The following is a 20272-nucleotide window of genomic DNA, read 5'->3' as shown; positions in this document are numbered from 1 at the left end:
TAGGTGGAAGGATTAGTCCCACGTGGCTTGCCATGTCACTAAAAATTTGGGGTGTTAACTCTTGAGGGTATTTGTGGTCTCTTAGGATAACGGCAAGGACATTTTTGATCCCAAAATGTAACGAAGGGTATAAGTGGTCTATTTCGCATAGTTCAGGGGCAATTTTGACCCTTTTCCGTTATAAAAGAAAACTAACATACAGACATTCAATAGAAGTAGATTTAAGATTTAACAAAAGAAAGGCACTTCTTAGTAAATATTATTTGGTGTAAGGGAAATGTAACAATGTGAGATGGAAAGAAGCAAACAAAATATGCAACAATGTTATTTTCATAAAAAAGTCTATTGTAAACAGAAATGCTATTGTAGTTTAGCTACCAAGCCAATAGTGGATGCTTCTTCAATTTCTGTGGAATACCCTCAGTTCTTCTTTAAAACAAAAAAAACTAACTAACATCCTCCGTCTTCAAACACAGAAGATAGCACAAAGCATAAGTTGGATGCTTGACAAAAGAAGGATCAGAGGGTCACCTCAAATGCAGCTATGTAGGGTGCTAAATTTACTCCTGAAAGAAAAATAAATCTACTTAAATTGAACCAACCAGCTCTCTTTACAACCATTAACATCAATAACCTCCATGACATATTCAAGAAACTGGAGAAAACCTAATGATCAGTGAGCTACTTTGGGCATGTTGCTATCTTCTAAATAGATGTACAGCAAGGATAACACTCTATTCTAAGGACATAAATATGAAAATTGACAACAATGTCTCTGGGGTTAGTAGCAACCCAAGACAAATTAATTTCCTTTGAAAGAATGATAACTAAAAGAAGATTAACTGTATCATGTTATTTTCTACTAAACATACTCTTAGTGGAGGAATGAGACGTTTGTCATTAAGCTCACAATAATCAATTACTCTATCAACTTCCTGCAGAGCATTCCACCCTCTAGCTATGAACTCCATTGCCTTCTTATTTCTGCTGTGCATTCCTCTCTATCAAGAAGCAAAAGTTAGCACTTAAAGAAACTAGAATGCATGTCACCATTATCCCAGAATTGCAGAATCGGATTGTATTAGAATTGAAATTTTTACCTCTGAATGGAACTGGAAAGGATGACGACAAAGCTGTTTAGTGACATCTGGATGATAACTAACCTGTTTAGACACGGCCTTTAGAAGGAATGATCTGAACATTATTTTCCTGCCTGCATTAAGAACCATAAGAATCTTGTCAGTGTCAAATCAATAGAGTGGCCTTTTGGTCATTTTTTTTATTCATAACACAACCACAAGGATCTTCTTCACTGTCAAGTCTTCGGAGAAAATACTAAAGCCTAAAAGAACAGTATCTCCATCTAGTGAGGCACCCGAATATATTTAGAGTAGAACATGAATATTATAGATGTAATATGTCATGGAAAAATATGGATATACATTAAAGGTCAGTAGATCCTTTTTTTTCATTGTTTGGGGGGATGAGTAGTTAAGAGCAGGAAAATGCTAGGATTCATTGATATTCAAACACAGGGAAAGATGACAAATTACAATGTAACTTCACAAAGGGTTCCACATCCCAACATATACAAATGACCCCCCAAATGCTCCTTGTTTCTTCAGTTTTAGCAATGGCTTCCTATTACTATAGCATTATAGTAACAGACAACTGATATATCAATGCAACTAAGGCACAACTAATGAAAGTCCATAAAACACTAAGCTAGCTTTTGGCCATAGAATTTGAATCAGATTTCCAAAAAATTATCTTCATTCATCTATTTGGCCATGAAATTTGATCAAACTCTGATTTTCAACACCACTTTTTTTGGGAGAAATTTCACTTTCACTCAAAAAAAATTCGAACTTTTTTCAAATATGATGTATGTCCAAACACAACTTCAAAAACTCAATTTTCAATTTTAAAATTCAAAATCTATGACCAAAAGGGAGTTCTATTCATGCCAAGAAACAAATGGGTAACACCATAAACACCTCAATTCAACAAAATGAAAGAGGAAGAGATACCTAACTCTTGAGGGTCATTCAATTTGTAGAGAAATCGACAAGATTGTACATACCCAGAAAAAAAAAATGTTTACATATTTTGAAAGAAAATAAAAATAAAAAATCGACATGAAGATGAAGAAATCGATATTCCCAGTAGCCAAGCAGCAGCATAGAAGAAAACCCAATTCCATACACTAATTTTGGAATAATTTTGACGAAAAAATTGAACTTTTTTACCTTTCTTAGCAGCACCTGATGCTTCGTCAATGGCGATTAGGAACAAGAAGAAAAGACTATTTTTCGACTGCTAATTTTTTTTGAGTTTTCTATTTGAACTATCATATCATAGGTTTATAGGTAAAGCTCATAAAAGGATGACATTTATAAATATTTTTTAGTTTATTGTTTGAGAATGAAGCTCGTAAAAGAATAACATTTTTAACTTGTTTGGATTGTTGTTACATGCATTTCATGCCGAATGATATTGTATTATTTTGAAGAATATACGTAATAGTTTGAATAGACTTCTATCATTTTTAGTTTAAGAGAAGTATTGGTAACACCCTTAAATTTGACGCAAATTATTAGTTTCGTCCCCCATCTGACACATGATAATAGCAAGTGATCTCAAACTCTTATAAAAGCATGGAGCTCTTGATAAAAAATCGAGAGAAGTGTTAAAAACATCGCTAAATTTAGGAGTATATTTCATACATATTGCAAGATCAAGAGAAATGGGTGTTTAAAGTTTGTCAATAACTCAAAAATGAAACTAATAATGGGAGTCAAGTTTTAGGAATGTAGTACTTCTCTCTTTTAGTTTTCATAATGGTATGTGATGAACAAAGTTGTGATATTGCAAAAAAGAAAGAAGGGTAATAAAGTTATATTATAAGAAAACATAGAGTAAAATAAGATTATGAAATAAAAAATAAGGTCATTGATGAAGGGCAAAGATAATAATATGATAACGATACGAAATAATAAAATTAATATTGTGTTTAAAGTAATAATACCATACGAGACAACATTTAACCAGTAACAACACTCCAAATAAAAGACTGCTAGATAAACGGAGAAGGATAGAAGGGTGAACCCATTATACACCAAATATTGAACTGCACTTCACAGACCCTTGAAAAAAGTGGAAAGTCATTACAATGTTGCATAGTTCATGAGGGGAACAAATTCACTCTTGGTCAGCATGAATGTTGCAAAAACTTATACAATCTGATGCACTTTCGAAACACTATCAAAACTTACAAATATTTACTTCACCCAAAACTATTCATTCAAAAACGAACTTTGAACAACTGAATTGATCTGAATCGTTCATAACTCCTATACGTCTTCAGCTAAGTCAGTGAGATGTAAAACTATGCTTGTTAACACGACGTATCTAATCTGTACGAAACAAATCAGTTTGCAGCTTGAATCTCCTCAGAACCAAATATGGCAGTATAACCATGCAAGCCATGAATAGAGTGAACTGCAAAACATAGAAGACAAGGCAATGCAGTTCAATCAGATTCAAGAAATGGTAAACTCGGAAATGATGATTCTTTTCTGCCTTTTGTAGGCCATTGTCATTTGATTCTTTCTTTTAATGAACGAGAAATTCCCGACAGCCAGTAGCACACGATTCAAAACATTGTGGATAATGGGTCTGACCCTCTACCCTTCTCTACTTAAATACTCCCTCCATCCCAATTTAAGTGTTTTACTTTCCTTTTTGGTCTGTCATAAAGAGAGTGCTTTTTGAAGGACTACATACCTCTTTAATTTAAGATCACAAGATTCAAAAGTCTTCCAATATTTCATAAACTCCACGCCTAGTCAAACTAAGACACTTAAATTAGGACGGAGGGTGACAGACTTTTGTCTGCAGCAGGGTTCAAAACCACAGATGTGTGCTTAACCCACACATCACGCACTGCGTTCTTACTGCTAAACAAGCCCTTGGGGCAACGTCCTCGTTTGATTCTTTTACACGATTCATTAGAAAACACAAGTTATTTCAAGCTGGTCAACTGTTTATTCATCAAACAATTGGAAATTGTTCTACAGGTGAATCAGAAACATAAAGGAAATAAATCACATTTAGCTAAACTCAGGACATACCACAAGCGGAAGGGTCAACAAGCTCCATATAGGCCACAGAGCACAACAGAACCTGAAACAAACAACTTGTACTTTAACAAAACAGTCTCATTTGATCTAGACTTTTGAATTGAAACTATATATGTATGTTATTATTTGAATGCACGTGTAATTCATGCAATCATAATGTCTCTTACAAGAGGAAAGATAGGATCCCAAGCCCAGTGATGTAGGGAAGGGCAGCTGTACCGGAAATCTCCCACTTCTCATAGGACTTCCGGACACCTAAAGCCAACATACTTGTGTGGATGAAAAATAAAACATTCAAACCAACACCAAACATCCCTATGTAAAGTGGTAATCTGCAGCAGAAATGTGAAGAATCAATGAAGGTACTTGATATCAAACAACAGAAAGCTACCACATCATGGCAAAAAACAGATAAAGATACATTTGCTGGAAGCATTATAAGTAAAAAAGTCGAGAAGCTAGTAATTCCTGGATATCACATGCATGTTACTAACAGATTAACAGCTGCAGTTTGCTAACTTACAACACGCTTACATGAAAGAACTGTGTGGGAATGATGGAAAACAGATAGATGGAATGCACGCAAGTACAGTCAGATTTGAAAATTTAGATATTTTGTATTTAACTAAGATATTTGGATACTTTTGTATCTGTAAGGATCCTCGAATAGTTGCTCTCCACCATATGAAAGATTTATATCAAAACGACATCTTTACCCAATAGGTTATGAACTATGTTTGATGGTAACCATTCAATCTTTCATCTCTTAACTTATCATGATTTAAAAATAGGCTATCAAAGGAGATGCGGAAGTGAAGTTTACACAGTCCAATAGGATCAGTGGATGAAGAAACTAATTAAGCACTAGTTGAGCTCTATATATGAATGAATCCAAAAGATCCAAACTACAAATGTGCCACATATTCCCTTGCATTCCTCCATTCCCTACACATATGTTATTTTATTTCTTTTATCCAGAGTAAAATTAAAAGTGAAGAGGGCAGGGAAGCTGGTGCACAAAGCATCCAGGGGGCACGCAAGGTTTGGGAAAGGGCCGCACCCCAAAGTGAAGAAAAGAGAGCTTATTTCATTGATTACCATGGAGTATTTCAAATAACCTACAATTGATTGGACACCCTACACCTCTGATGCAGTGTTTCTCATCTCTGGAAATGTTTCAGAGATTACTTCCTAGAATTCATGATTCAACTAAAGGAGAATTTTAGTATTCTCTCCATTTCATTTGTTTGTCTCACTTTCCTTTTTAGTTTGTTTCAAAAAGAATGCCTCTTTCCTTTTTTGGCAACTTTTTAATTCTAACTTCCAACATGACATGTTTAAGACCACAAGATTAAAGGGCACACTTTGGTACATACTACATATCTTCAGTTTAAAGACCACAAAATTCACAAGTTTTCTTTACTTTCTAAAACTTCGTGGCAAGTCAAAACCAGACAAACAAATTGAAATAGAGGGAGTACTTAACAAAAGGTGCTTTGCCAACTCAGTGGGAGTGTCAAATGGAGCCAACCTGAGGACCCATATCAAGACAAAGAAGATGCAGAACAGATGAAAAAGATGACTAACAACTAATGTGCTCCTAGACATTCCTGACATCTAATAATTCGACTGCTTCTAACAAAAAAACAAGTTACTTGAAGCACTAGAGTTGCTTATCATTTTCGCTATGCAATAGGATAAAAGCATTATAAACAAACATATCGATTCGGCCAAAGCAAAAGGTTGTTTGGAAATCTTTCAACTAATAACTCGAAGCAAATTTGACATGGTTTACTTGTGCTAGTTTAAAACCAATCAGTCAAATTCAAGGAAACTATATGACAGTAACTACCTATCAAGCGCAGTAGCTAAAAACATTAGCTACATCTATCCAATAATCTGAATTCTGATGTGAGCTAAAAACATCAAACAAGAGCAATCTACCAACTATTCGGGCAGTAGTATATTAGTAAACGACTAATCTACACTTTTTTTCACCTATCGTCGTGTGGTATTGAGATATAGTTATTGATAACCTATCGTGCCAAGTTTATTTAACCATCCCTCTCTTTGTTTTCCCTTTCTTCACTTTAGGTGGGAAAACAGTCATGCAATATATAGAATATCAAATATGTTGCTTTAAAGTAATAAGTCAAAAGTATAAATTGAACAAGTAGGCTCACCTCCTAATTCGATCATCATGCCACAAAAGGAAAATCAAATTATGATGCCGATCACCATAGTATACAATGAATATTGCAGAAGCAATCCAAAGAAAATTCTCTAAAATCTCAGTCCATGTTCTTGTCCTGGGAATTGAATGTGATTGTGATACAAATCTAGAACAAGCATCATCCTCAAGATCATCGCCACTCGAACCATATCCTTGACTAAGCCTCTGCCTCACATATCTACTGCTACCAGCAGGTGTTCCACCAGACATATTAACAAAATTGTTCTAAAGCAAAAAAATCAACAAATTTCTGTATACAACTCCTTTCTAACTCCTTGAAGCCAATCTAGCGGAAACCAACCAACCAAACATGTCAGCAACAACCAACCAAAGATTCCAAATTCTCTAAAAACTCCTAACAAATATCGAAACCCCAATTCACTTGTAAAAAGAATCAAACAATGCAAACTATCTAACAACAAAAAGTAACTGTGTCTCTTCAGTTACCAAATTGCAGCTCATTCACCTGGCACCTTACATGTCCAGTTGAATCAAAAACTCAACTATATCATCCAATCTGTAAAACCCATATCAAAAAACTCAAAATTCTCACAACCCATATAAAAAAACTCAAAATTCTAACAAACCCATATAAAAAAAACTCAAAATTCTCTAAAACCCCATCATAAAACTCAAAATACTCACAACCCCAAATCAAAGATCACAACTATCTGACAACCCAATTCAGGAATACCCAAAACTACTACAATAAATCAAGAACCCACATCAATGGCCTCAAAATCTCGACCCAGCAAAAAAAAAAGTAGAATTCTCGAATACCCAAAACGTAAAACTTCAGTTTTTTTTCAGATTAGAGTTATCAATGAAGAATTCAATACAGATAAGCACAACAGCAACGGTTAAACACAACAAGTGTTGCTAATAATGACAACAAAAAAGGCCATGAATGGTTTTTTTAGAGCTTTTTTTAGAGAGAGATCTGTGCATATAAACTGATGAGTATTGAAGAAATTGACAGTTGGTAATGCCAGATTCGTTTCTTGAATTGTACCTTTAGGTATGAAGTATTGATTAAAACCTTAATCTTCGTTATATGTGGAGTAAATGTTTTTTTTTTCAATTTTGGTTTAGTATATAGTTTTGTGCATGAAATATCAAAAATTACTTTTAGGTATATGAGAATGAGATGGTTCGAATATATAAAGAAGAGACCAATAAAATTGAAAGACGTGTGAGAGATTGACTCTAATAGGTCTTAAGAGAGGTAGAGTAAGTCAAAGAATTATTTGAGTATTAAAGATACATATGATATATTTGCAATTTATCAAGGATATAACTCTTAGGAGTCATTTGGTGTGAGGGATAAGGTATAATAATTTAAGAAAAATTTTGGTTTGAGGTATTAGGTACTTCTAAGATTATTTATCTCATCATTTATGTCTTAGTGATGGGATAAGTTGTGAGTATCTCATATATATGGTGAAAAAAATCATTCCAAATAACTTATCTCGGGATAACTTATTCTCAACCAAGCGACCCCTTAGATTGGAGAAAATGGATTATCCCGAATAATTTGTTCCCAACCAAGTTGCCCCTTAGATTAGAGAATATGGAGTAGGAGCGGCTCAACTCTAAAACCACTAACAAGAGAGAGTTCACTTCCAACCTGAAGATAATGACTTTAGACCCTCAAAATTATTATTATTATTATTACTATTACTAGAGTTTTACTATCACATTTTTCGATTCTATTTTACCTGCTATTTTCTTTTCAAATTTATTTTAATATACTTTAATTGAACCAAAAGTGTTTACTAAATATATTGTCATATTGTCCTCGTAGTCAATTTTGGGTATGCAACGGATATACCTAATTATAAGCATTATACCTAATTGTGTGCATCCTAAGAAAGATACCTCCATTTTATAAAATAAATAAATAAAATGAACATCTTGAGATTAACTTAAAATTCAATATATTATGTGGCTACTCCTAACTGAAACTAACCTTATGAATTATGATATAAATAACATAAACAAATTTTGTTACACTATCATGAGACATGTATTTAGATATATAGTAATATATACCGCAATATGATCCCTCCATTTTTAATCAGAGTCTCAAATTCGAGTCTCGATATGGAGAAAATCTTGATAAGCTAATATATACTGCCTAGAGTTGCGATAGGTTGGATATGATTCCTCCGCTCTTAATCAGAGTCTCAATATGGAAATTTTTTTGATAAGGAGTGTTCCCCTTTACCCTTTAATGTGTCTAACGTATTATAAATTTGAATTTAATTGAGATTTCAATATGGATACTGAATACCGAATAGAAAAAAAAGATATAGTAATATATTTGGGTGAAGACAAGAGTGAAAATATTAAAATAGTAGGACCATATTGCCTTTTGTGCCATGGCAATTAGTGATGTCCAAAGTGAGCATGCTTTGCTTGCCCACAACTCCACTCCTTTTATTACTTTTTAAAATGTCTACTTGAGCCAACAAAAACCACATCCCCACATATATTATCTTAATTTAAAAGATTATTGCTAAACAAAGCTTGAATACATAAAATTCTTTGTATACTTGGATAAAAATAATGATAATAACTTCAAATGGGTATAAGTTAAATAGTTTTTTTTAAGTGGAGTTCATGTTGATGAAGCTTCTCTTATTAGTGGTTTATTAGTCTTGTCAAAAATTGTCATCTTATTTATTGTGATCAAAGTGTTTGGTTTATCTCTTATTAATAAGTCTTAATGAATGATGAATTTGGATAAAGACAGACTAAAGAAACCTAATTAATAATTTAAAATGCACACTCAACTCTTCACAGCCACAAATAAGAGGTTGCTTTCTATATGTTTTGATGATTTAAACTACAAAAACTTTACTTGAAAACAGAAACTTTGAAAATATTTCTTCTCAACAAATCAAGAATTTAAATTGTTTTTAGTTGCAAATGTATAAATGAAGTAGGTTTCCAAGAAATGTAGGCAAGATGACGACGACGACAACAATATAATAAAAAAAACCGTACAAGTAAAATCTGGAGAGGTTAAGATGTACGTAGACCTTGCTTAAAGGAGGACAAGAAAATAACAAGTGTATACACAAGAACCTAGAGTTTCTCCAAATGATGGAATAAATCCAACAAACAATTTACTTCAAAAAATTGAATCCACAATGATTTAGCTTATGAGCTATTGGATGTATGATATTCTCAGCTACATAATTTGTACAGACAAAAATTCTTCGAAGAAACGAAAAAAAAAACTACAAATACAAGTACAGAATGTTAGATACAATTCAATGGCCTGCAGTACTACTAACGCTAACCATATCCATTAACGTCGAGTATAGCACTTCTAAAGATAAATAACCTAAAAATTTCCTTGTTTCGGATTCACCACTGTTAACGTCCATTTTAAGTTTGTTTTCTTCAGAGAATCCATCGCCCATCACCAACCACCAGGAAATACATCCTTGAATATCTTCAGGGTCTACGTGTGCCACAAGACTGAGTGTTTCCCCTTGCTCTAGCTCAAATGACAAGGATAAGAAATCCCGGTTTGCTTTGATACCAACCATAAGGGCTTCTTCATGAAGCCACCGTATCACCTGGCTAGCAACCTGTAGCAGAAATTGATAGCTTGAAATAAGGACATATTGATGACCATGTTGCTGCAAGATGGAAGTGGCATTGCTTTCCAACGTAGATTGTATACTGATTTGTTAATCAAAAGGAAGGGTACAAATGTGACGCTTTTGCTTTTCCCTTTTTGTGATAACTGAGAAAATGGAGCTCGGGGCTTTGAGATTCCCTATGATGGTGGGCCATTATTCCCTTGTCTCCCCATCCCCCGGGGCCAACTGGTAAAAGGTTTGAAATCTAAAGGATAATAGGTTTGCCCCTCTATACATCCCCAATTAAATGTCAGGCTTTTGTCTGCGACAAGGTTCAAACTCATGGCAGACGCCTAACTAAAGTCCGTGGTTGGAGGTGGGTGAGGGGTGGGGTTTTACATTTCTGGTGTTTCTATGGTAACAAAACAACATTCTCCCTCACCATCATGACCATAGCTATCCACCAGAAGTTTGGCCCCTGACCACAAGATAACAAATTATCCTAGGCAGCAACACAAACAGTTTGAAAACCTTTGTCGCTATCACCCTCTAAGTGCTACTCGTGTCACATAAATCATCCCAAGCAATACAACAGAAAAAGACTCAAAGAGCTCGGATGGTTCAACTGAATCACAGGAAAAATAAAAAATGTCTAGGATCATAGGCTTTCTTTTAAGGAAGGACCAGTTCTAGGATGAATAGAAGTTTATCCAGCCAGAAAATGAACTATTCTTCATAGCATGTCACACTTTCTGATATCAAAACACAATAGTAAAGAGGAGAAGGAGGAGGAGACAGACCTGCTGCAATAGTACCATTGGAAGATCTGACAAATCACAGTCATATCTGTTCATAGGGCAAGTACTATCAGGCTTTCCTTTGAAGAGGCCAACAACATTAGGAGCACCTTCCCCTTCCAGACTGATGCAATCATCACGCACCATGACTTTTGTACGAAAGTGAAATTTCACATTCTTTACATAGTCAGATGAGTGAGACAGGCTTCCTGCATGGAGAATTGACTCAGGTACATCCATGGAGAGCGTCCATGATGATGTTCGAGAATGCCAAGTGGGATGCGATATCAATTGGACATATGGTATCCTGCTAACCTACAGACAAAACAAGAAACTCTTCAGATACATAATGGTTACATTGCCAAGCAGTTTACAAACCCAAACAGAAAAGTTCATACCAGACTTTCAAGCTCTGCAAGGACTTTGTTTGAGAAGATCCTATGAGCTAGAGAGACGCAGAAATGTCCCAAAAGGTTGGGACCATCTTTCACGGGCTGAGAAGATAATTGAGGTTTACCCAAAGATGATAATCTATTTTTGGCTTTTATAAACACATGTTCATGAAAAAGTTGTTGCAAATAAATTTCAAAACTAATTCGATTGGGAAACCCCAACTTTTTGAAGTTAAATTTCCCTTCATCTAGTTTTGAAGCATCAACTGATTCAAAAGGCACAATAGCAGTTTCTGAATGTTCATCACCCACAGCATTAGCTGTCTGACCATCGTCAGTAGATGGTACAAGTGAAATGGACAGAGAAGCTCTTTGACCTATACTTAAACGTAACAAGTTTTCTTGTATTCCTGTCACGTCGGCACCCAAAGCTGGATTAAATGCTTCACGATTAACCAAATCAAACACCTGCAACAAGGACCAAATAAATAATCAGAAAACAGAAGTAGGTCACAAAAAATGAATAAGAAAAACTCAAAGGGTACTAGAAAGAGAAAGGAGGGAACCTAGAAATATACCTGCTCATCAAAGATTGCTCGATGAACTTCACGGAGTGTTGAATGAGTTTCTCTCACATGCTCATCATCACTTTTTTCTCTCTTAGTTTCTCCAGAAGAATCCTCAAAAGAGCCCTTTGGTTTCAGTCTGCTATGATTTATGACACCACTAGGTGCACTTGCACCGAGAAACTCAAATTGAAGAGTCCGGCAGGAATTTGGCGGCAAATTCACAGCCAGCATCCCAGCTGGGTCATGCTCAATACGCACCACAGATGCAGAAGATGGGCGAAATGCAACCGCTGGATCATATAATGAAGTGTCAAATAAATCAATGTAAAACCCTTCATTTCCAGAAGCAGCAGCAACCATTCGATGCCATTTAACCTTCCAATTTTGCTGCAATCTATCAGCTCATCAGGAAATAGCCAAAAACTTTGAGGAAAGGCACAAAGACATGGTAGTCTAAATGACTGAACACATATGTTCCACAATGTACTAATACTGTTAGTAGCCGCAAAGAACAAACCTGATAAGAGCACCATAAAATCTTGCTTCTCTAGCCACTTGTTGTTCCAAAGCTTTGGCAGATTGCTTAAAATATTTCCCCAAATGCTGCAAAAGAAAAGCCAAATTACGAAACACATACAGCTTTAACTCATATATATACATCAACCATAACATCTTGCAGAAGGGATAAAGAAAAATACACGGAAGCATTGCAGCTTGGTTGCCATAGACACAGCAAGGTCTGACAGATGCTCATTGGGCAATTGCTTTGGCCTGGTCATGCTAGCCACTGTCACTGCATCGTTTGCCTCCACCTGTATGCAGAACAGCAGAGTCAATAATACAATATATAATCGACAGTTCCTACTAATTTATTCAGATTATTATGCCTAAGAAAGGTGCTGTCTTAAATGCCAGGGAGAAGGGGCAGGAAAGGATTGAAGGAGCAAATGGACTGACGAATCTCATGCCACTTAAATAACTAGCCAAAAGCTTAAGTCAAATTTTCTAATCCTTAGTTGTCTCTATCATTCTGATAATGAGGAGTAAATTGATATGCTAGGGACATTATCATATGCCTTTTCTAGGTCAATGAACACCATGTACAAGTTACTCTCCTTTTCCCTATACTGCTCAAACAATCTCCTTTCATGGCTTCAAGCTGAATTGGTTCTGACACACCCCTCCTCATCCTCATCTGGACCACCCACTCCCAGACTTCCATAGTGTGGCTTAGTAGCTTGATACCGGTGTAGCTATTGCAATTCAGAATAGCCACGTTGATTCAATTCAAAAATCCAAAACATCCCTGCTACCGAGTAATAGAAATGTGGTGTATCCAACTTTGCACCTTTCCAAAAGGCCTTGCTTTATCACGCACACATGGAATTCCCTATTGGAACAAATTAGAGGTAGCTTCTGTCTTTAGTTATTAATTCCTATGTTGTAAATAGGATGCCTTGAATCTTCTCTCTCTAACCACTTTTCAAGTACATTCACGATCATATATGTGTGTATTTCACAGTTCTCTATTGTATTTTTTGAATTAGATTCATACCTTACTAATATTGATAACTAAATAACAATGTTCCAACCCACTCTCATGATAAACCTCAACTTTGAATCAAAACCAGTGTGCTCTATTCTCATAAATGAAATTTCATTACATTTATCCATGATGCAAACACTACTCCATATCTTTCAGTCTAAAACTGCATGCCCACAAAAACTCAATTGGCCAATAATGAGTACAGCAAAAGACAAATATTTTCCACTTTCAAGCACATTATCAGGCTAAAACACACAGTTTCCTTCTTATGGTAAGTGCAAGAAACACAACCAGCTAGGCACAAGACATACTAAATATGTACCAACAAATAGTCAATCAACTAACACCTCAATCCCATACTAGTTGGCATTGACTAAACCTCAGTATCAAGGCGGAGCTAGAGTGTGGGAAGCAGGTTCAGCAGAACCTAGTAGTTTTAGCCCAAACCTTGTACGTTTCATATGAAATTCATTTAATATGTACAAATTATTAATTTAGAAACCATTAACTCAAAAAGACTAAAATCCCAAACCTAATCTGCTCACCATTCATTTTGCTCTATTCAAGTTTATTTCACTAGAATACTAAATTACTTGTCTGGGTTCTCTAAATCTCACAATTATCCCTACACTGACATATTAGTCTTTGACCAGACTCCACACAAACACCAGACCAGATGTAAATATAACAACAATTAAAACTTAATTTGAACTATTTTCTATCAAAACTATATAGAAATGAAGTTCAATCATTAAAATTATAATGTCACAAAATTCTATATGATGAGCCAAAATGCTAATGTTAACACTTACAGTGTGAATGAGATCGATAATGACTTGAAGCTCTTGATGAGCCAATCGCAAATTCTCCACCAAACTCTGCCATTGCCACGGCTGACTGCTACTTGTCTCCTTTGAAGAAGTAGCACTACTGCTTTTCTTCTGCTTCTTACTTGGCTCCTCTCTTTCCACTGCCCACGCAAAATCAATCCTCCTAATCAAATTCACCGTTTTCTCATCGTATCCTATATCACTGCAACAATTACGCAAAATCTCTCACAAACTGATTATGCATGAAATTCTACATTTTTATATATAGAGAGAAAGAAAGAGTACGAAGGGAAGCGTTCGGCGCCTTGTTCTTCAATAAACTCTAAACGCTTGATCGGAAGCTTGTCGACGGAGATTTCCAGATCGCCGTTCATTTTTCAGGGAGATTTTCCGGGAAGAAGTGTCGGAGAAATCCCAAATTGTGCCCTAAATCGGGGAAGATACCCGTCGAAAAGAATTGGGCTTTGGTTTGCTAAATTCATGGGCCTATTAAGATCTGGGCTTAATCATTTACGAACCACACTATGGCCCATTGTATAGTTAGCAAGACTTTTTGGGTAAATGAAAATCTTGTAAAATACTTAAAAGACTATAAATTCTTGAGTAAATTTTAGGTTTAGCAAACATAAAAATTATATTTGTATGTCATAGTTATAGTTTGTATAATTGCGCTCCATAGCAACAAACATAAATGGCTATTAATATGTATATTTCGACATACATATACATAAAAATCTGTATTTGGGTCTATTTGTATATTTCAGTATACAAATGGGACCTGCAATTAATTTTTATACAACACATATGTATACCGAATGAGTCTATTTGTATATTTCGGTATACAAATGGGTCCTGCAATTAATTTTTATACAACACATATGTATACCGAATGAGTCTATTTGTATATTTCGGTATACAAATGGGTCCTGCAATTAATTTTTATACAACACATATGTATACCGAATGAGTCTATTTGTATATTTCGGTATACAAATGGGTCCTGCAATTAATTTTTATACAACACATATGTATACCGAATGAGTCTATTTGTATATTTTGGTATATACAAATGGGATGGCAAAAAATATGAAATGTTTGCTGCGAATAACAAATAAAAGAAACTATGGCTATAACATTTAATTTAAATTAATAGTTTGCTATTTTATACAATTTTCCCTAAATTCTTTTATATCAAAACTCAATTTCGAATTTGCTTCTCCACAATCTATATATCATTCTAACATGTGTAAGGTGGCTAACTCTCATTGTGTAGTTAGCGAATCGTCTCGTAGTTTCGATAGCAATTAGGTCTAGAGGAAAGTTATAAGTCTTATATTCATGCATAACTTTCGTATTAAGATTAACACGGTTAATAATATTAGTACATATATTAAGTCAAATAAATTTTATGGGTGATTAAATTGTACTTGAATACATAGCAATAAAATATCTTAGTTTCTTTTCATTCTTGGCGGCTAAGGAATAATTTATTTAGGGGCAGATCGATCTAATCACGAGTTCATAGATTCAGAAAATTCAATGATTTGATCTTAAACATTATAGTAACAAATACAACTCTTTGACAATAAATTTATTCCATGTCTATTTTTGACGATGCATTAATATACATGTGAAATTTTATAAAGAAAATCAATTAATATCATATTTATAGAAATTTGTAATATAAAAGTATATATAAATGAATTTTGTATTAGAAAATGTCAAAATCAAAGCAATCAAATTTAAATCATGGATATATTTAATCAATTTTAATTATAAATATAATCAAATATACAATTTAAATCTCATTCTCTCAACTCATAATTCATAATAATTAAATTCTGAATTCATCGCCGAAGTGATGCACCTCCTCAATGAATCAAAAAGACATTATTGTTAGTAACTCTTAATTTTGAGTGTCCTTAGGCTACTAAAAACAAGTGTAGTATAAAGACAAAATAACAAAATACTAGTCAAATATTTTGATGATGTGTTTATAGGAGTGGTTGGTATGGCAATTTGACACGTTATTGCCACGTCATTTATTTAATAAAAATTCCAGCTTGTCATGATTACGTGTCATTTTTATTTCCTTCTTTGTTGGTATATGGCAATTTATAGTATAATATAGATATATATATATATTACAATTTTTCGTTGAATGAGATTTAGTTCGATAATTTACGCTCTAAATATCAAGTTATTATAGATTAGGACTTGTTTCTAATCTATTTAGACGTAATTCATATACTCCTTTCTGATCTGACACATTCAAATTTAGTCCAATTCACTTATTTATACGAACTCTACTTTGGTTTTAGCTGCCCAAAATGTTACTAATTTTCTTCAAAGACTTCTTTTACTCTTGTGTTTCTTTATAATAATAAAGTTTTCATCCAATTGAAAGAAACCAATTTATACTCAAACTCACACCAGTGTTGAATAGTAAACCATCATATATATCAAAGAAGTAAATAAAGTGTAATATAATGGACTTGTAATAGTAAAAGATGTTCTTTTTCTTCCAAAAATAAAGATAGGGACAAAAAAGTGTGTTGAAATCATGTTACACAACAAATTTATGGCGACTCACCAAAATTATTAGGATTTGGTGGTCAACTACTGACAAAACTACCAAGTTGACGTATGATAGGGCGGAGAGGATTTTTGGTACTGGAGCGTTGAAATACATAGAGATCGGAAAGAATGCAACGATGAAGGTATTTTGCTAGGTTGATACTGACACTGAGAGATGAAAGCTAGGAGAGCGACGCAATCTTAATAATTATAGTCATAAACGATGAATACTAGGCGTTGTGTGTATCGATCCATGTAATGCTATAGCTAACGCATTAAATATACCACATGAAAAATACATTATTAGGATTTGGTGGTCAACTACGGACAATGGTGAGAATTTGTGATAAGGTTATAATTTGATGAATTTTATAACGATCATGGCATAATGGCCAGTTTCAAGAGATCGTTGAAATTTGTGACAAGATAACAAATTTTATAATAATCCGCTAAAATCACAAAGATTCGATGGCAACTTTTAGCCAAGAATCTATGCTATTTCTATTAAAACTTTTTAAAATGAAATCAAAATTTAAACAATGATACTAAAAGACCCTATTTGGTCCAAATCACCCCAATTTCTTACATGATTTCCCCCCTTATTTTTACTTAAATTTATGTCCAAATGCATTGCTTAAATATAATTATTCTAGATATTCACATGGGATGATGATGATGGGTATCTGATTAATATATTAATTTTATATATGTAACAATAGGTAGATTTGATTTTATAGTCCTTTAATTAAACAAAAATAGTTTTATATTATTTTTATAAAATAATCTTTATTTTTAAACGTAAAAATTTTAAGATCACTTTTTTCTATTCAATTATAAGTGGTCATAACAGATTATTTTCTTATTACGGCGTCTAAAATGTTATAAAATTTTAGTCGCGTATATATATATATATATATATTTGAAATACAACTATTTTAAAATATATGAATCCCCACTAAACCAAATCTGAATGGGAACACTAATATTTTGTTTAATAAATGAATGGTCCTAATTATTCAAGCTGATTAAGCATACAATTAATGAAATACGAGAAGGCTCACTAGGTATAAAAATAATAAAATTATAGTAACAAACACTTGAAATGAGGACAACTTTATACGTACCAAATTTTGGGGCGGCTCCTAATAATTTTTCTTCATATCTAGAGTTTGAATATGAAATTTCTAGTTAAGAGTAGAGTAATTTTACCACTTCACTATAAATCATTTTAGCTTTCGGAGTATCGTCTTTAATAAAAAATATTTTATCTTATATAAATTTTTGAATGAAAAATTAAATTTATCGAGCTCCAAAATGAATATAGCGGGAAATAAAGGAAAGGCAAGTTTTTGCATGTCTTTTTTGAATATTAAACTAAAACTATCACCACGTGGTATCTATTTGTTTTACAACCAATTGTCACCAATTTTATTTTATTTTTAATATCATTTCAAGAATATTTGTTTCTATAAATAACCACTCCATTACTACTCTACTTGGCAATTAATTCTTTAATTTCTTTCTTGCCTTAAAGTTTGTAGTTTCTTCATTTGTTCTTGTCTTTAATTTGTTTGTTAATTTCATATTTAGTGGAAGAATATTATGGAAAATCCATTGCATTTAAAGTCATTAAATCACATATCAATAGTCTGTAGATCAGTTGAAAAATCTCTTGATTTTTACCAAAATATTCTTGGATTTTTTCCAATTAGAAGACCTGGTTCTTTTAATTTTGATGGAGCTTGGTGAGTACTAATTAATTAATCAAACATTAAATAAGATACTAATTAAACATATTGATTAACTATTAATTATGACATTTTTCAGGTTGTTTAATTATGGAATTGGCATACATCTTTTGCAATCTGAGGATCCAGAGAATATGCCCAAGATTAACATCATTAATCCTAAGGATAATCACATTTCCTTTCAGGTTCACAACTTTCCATCACTCTTTCATCTCTAACAACAACAACATATTCAACGTAGTCACATAAATTATCAGGTCTGAATCGGGTGGGGTATACACATATCAACTTTATCTGGTTCCTACCTTGTGTGACATAGAGGATGTCAGATAGACCCTCGGCTCAAGAATCACTATTGACCTACATTTATTTCCAATTTAAAATGAACCGCCTAAACATATATAAATTATTACTTCTTATCTCATTTTTTTTTCTATCGCTATAGTTCGAAAAAAAATGTCTCAAAATATTTATCACTTTAGGAATTCAAGATTAAAGTTAATTATTGTTTCCAACTCTATATACCGTATTAAAAAAGAATTTATGGTTCTCTTGTATTTATTGTTTTCTTAATAAGCATGAAATAAGCTAAAACGATAGTTAAAATTATTATATGAGATTTATGACTTTCATATATACCCATTTTGAAGAAAATAACATATAAAAACTGCATCTTTTTTATGAACCTTCCCTTGCCATCATACCAAGGTTAAATATGAGAAATATATTATAACAACCCAACCCAACCCATCACATCTCTATATGTCGTAGATCAGTGGTATATGTAGAATTTTTGGTAAATATAATCGATTTATGATTACTATATACATCAAAGCAGTGACAAATGTAGAATTTTATATAGATGATGTTGATCTACATATCATTACTATATACATCATTTTAAATTGGCCAAAAAAAAGTAAAATACATAAATAAATAAAAAGGAGTATTAATTACCTTAGTGGCTTATTGGGACATAACATATGATTGTCATGTTTTCTAATTTGTTACCAAATCTCTATATGAGAACCATTATTTTGTGTTAATTAGACTATAGTAAATTACTTACTAATTACTACGCAAAATGATCATAAGTCTAGTGCATTAAACTTTTGTTATAGACAATATATTTAAGGAAAAGTCTGACCAGATATATATAGTCGATAGACCAACTATGGTTTGACTTTTCTCCATAATGAAAACTTAGTGCAACGAGTCGATATGTTTGTTGATTGCAGTGTGAGAGCATGACAATGGTAGAAAATTGGCTAAAAGAGATGGAAACAGAGTATATAAAGTGCAGAGTTGAAGAAGGTAACATCTACGTTGATCAAATATTCTTTCATGATCCCGATGGCACGATGATCGAGATCTGTAACTGCGATAACTTGCCGGTGATTCCACTTTCCGGTGGTGAAACAGTTCTCCGGCCATGCTCAACTCTCCACTGCACCATGCAGCAAAACAAAATTCAACAAATGGTCTAGTAAAAAAAAAAACCGTGAAAAAAGGTTCAAATTTACCCCTCCTTTTTTATTGTTCGAAGTTGCTCAACTTTGCCCTTTATTATATTTTTGGTCAACTTATGTACAATCGTCTCGTATTTACTCTAGCCGTTAACAAAGCTCTAACATAAAATGAGTGGACTTACATGTCTAAATATTTCTTTTATAAAAGTCACAAATAGCCACTTTTCACCTTAGTAATTGAAAGGTATTATTGTTGTTTAATTTCGTGATAATGACTATCTATTTTTTAGTTACAAGACTGAAAAGTGACTAGCCGATGCTATTATCACAAACATTTCAAGAAATTTACCCCCCCCCCCCCCCACTTATTTCT

General features: G+C 33.4%; 4 protein-coding genes across 6 annotated transcripts in view; 1 reads left to right on the top strand and 3 right to left on the bottom strand.

Moving 5' to 3' along the window:
• Positions 1-2368, bottom strand: part of LOC102597189 (uncharacterized) — a 7240-nt gene extending 4872 nt beyond the window's left edge. Inside the window, exons 1-3 of one of the 2 annotated variants that reach the window (XM_006364843.2) lie at positions 2250-2368; positions 1101-1213; positions 873-1001 (exon numbers count right to left, since the gene is read on the bottom strand). In XM_006364843.2, coding sequence (XP_006364905.1) covers positions 873-1001; positions 1101-1202 — 231 coding nt within the window. In that variant the 5' untranslated portion in view covers positions 1203-1213; positions 2250-2368. Of the gene's footprint in view, positions 1-872; positions 1002-1100; positions 1214-2030; positions 2051-2249 lie in introns of those variants that run through there. The other variant, XM_015304184.1, reaches the window with a different exon arrangement.
• Positions 2369-3090: 722 nt separating this feature from the next.
• On the bottom strand, positions 3091-7491 carry LOC102596632 (uncharacterized). 2 transcript variants are annotated; one of them, XM_006364842.2, is made up of 5 exons: positions 7388-7491; positions 6326-6661; positions 4310-4474; positions 4134-4185; positions 3091-3501 (listed from the first exon to the last, which is right to left on the bottom strand). In XM_006364842.2, exons 2-5 carry the CDS (start codon positions 6583-6585, stop codon positions 3412-3414), a joined length of 567 nt encoding a protein of 188 aa, XP_006364904.1. In that variant the 5' UTR covers positions 6586-6661; positions 7388-7491; the 3' UTR covers positions 3091-3411. The 2 variants fall into 2 exon arrangements, with proteins under 2 accessions (XP_006364904.1, XP_006364903.1); XM_006364841.2 differs by having other exon boundaries at positions 6326-7487.
• A 1961-nt stretch (positions 7492-9452) lies between these two features.
• Positions 9453-14540, bottom strand: LOC102596306 (mediator of RNA polymerase II transcription subunit 17). The gene is made up of 8 exons (XM_006364840.2): positions 14391-14540; positions 14088-14307; positions 12428-12541; positions 12247-12332; positions 11739-12123; positions 11167-11628; positions 10772-11083; positions 9453-9977 (listed from the first exon to the last, which is right to left on the bottom strand). Exons 1-8 carry the CDS (start codon positions 14477-14479, stop codon positions 9654-9656), a joined length of 1992 nt encoding a protein of 663 aa, XP_006364902.1. The 5' UTR covers positions 14480-14540; the 3' UTR covers positions 9453-9653.
• Positions 14541-18200: 3660 nt separating this feature from the next.
• On the top strand, positions 18201-20020 carry LOC102595975 (metallothiol transferase FosB-like). Its single transcript, XM_006364839.1, has 3 exons — positions 18201-18427; positions 18510-18615; positions 19669-20020. Exons 1-3 carry the CDS (start codon positions 18285-18287, stop codon positions 19915-19917), a joined length of 498 nt encoding a protein of 165 aa, XP_006364901.1. The 5' UTR covers positions 18201-18284; the 3' UTR covers positions 19918-20020.
• The last annotated feature ends 252 nt before the right edge of the window (positions 20021-20272 follow it).

The sequence above is a fragment of the Solanum tuberosum genome, unplaced genomic scaffold (genome assembly GCF_000226075.1).
Source record: "Solanum tuberosum cultivar DM 1-3 516 R44 unplaced genomic scaffold, SolTub_3.0 scf00511, whole genome shotgun sequence".
NCBI lineage: Eukaryota > Viridiplantae > Streptophyta > Magnoliopsida > Solanales > Solanaceae > Solanum > Solanum tuberosum.
The sequence above is the reverse complement of the archived record's forward strand: the minus strand, read 5'-3'. Positions and strand labels throughout refer to the sequence as shown.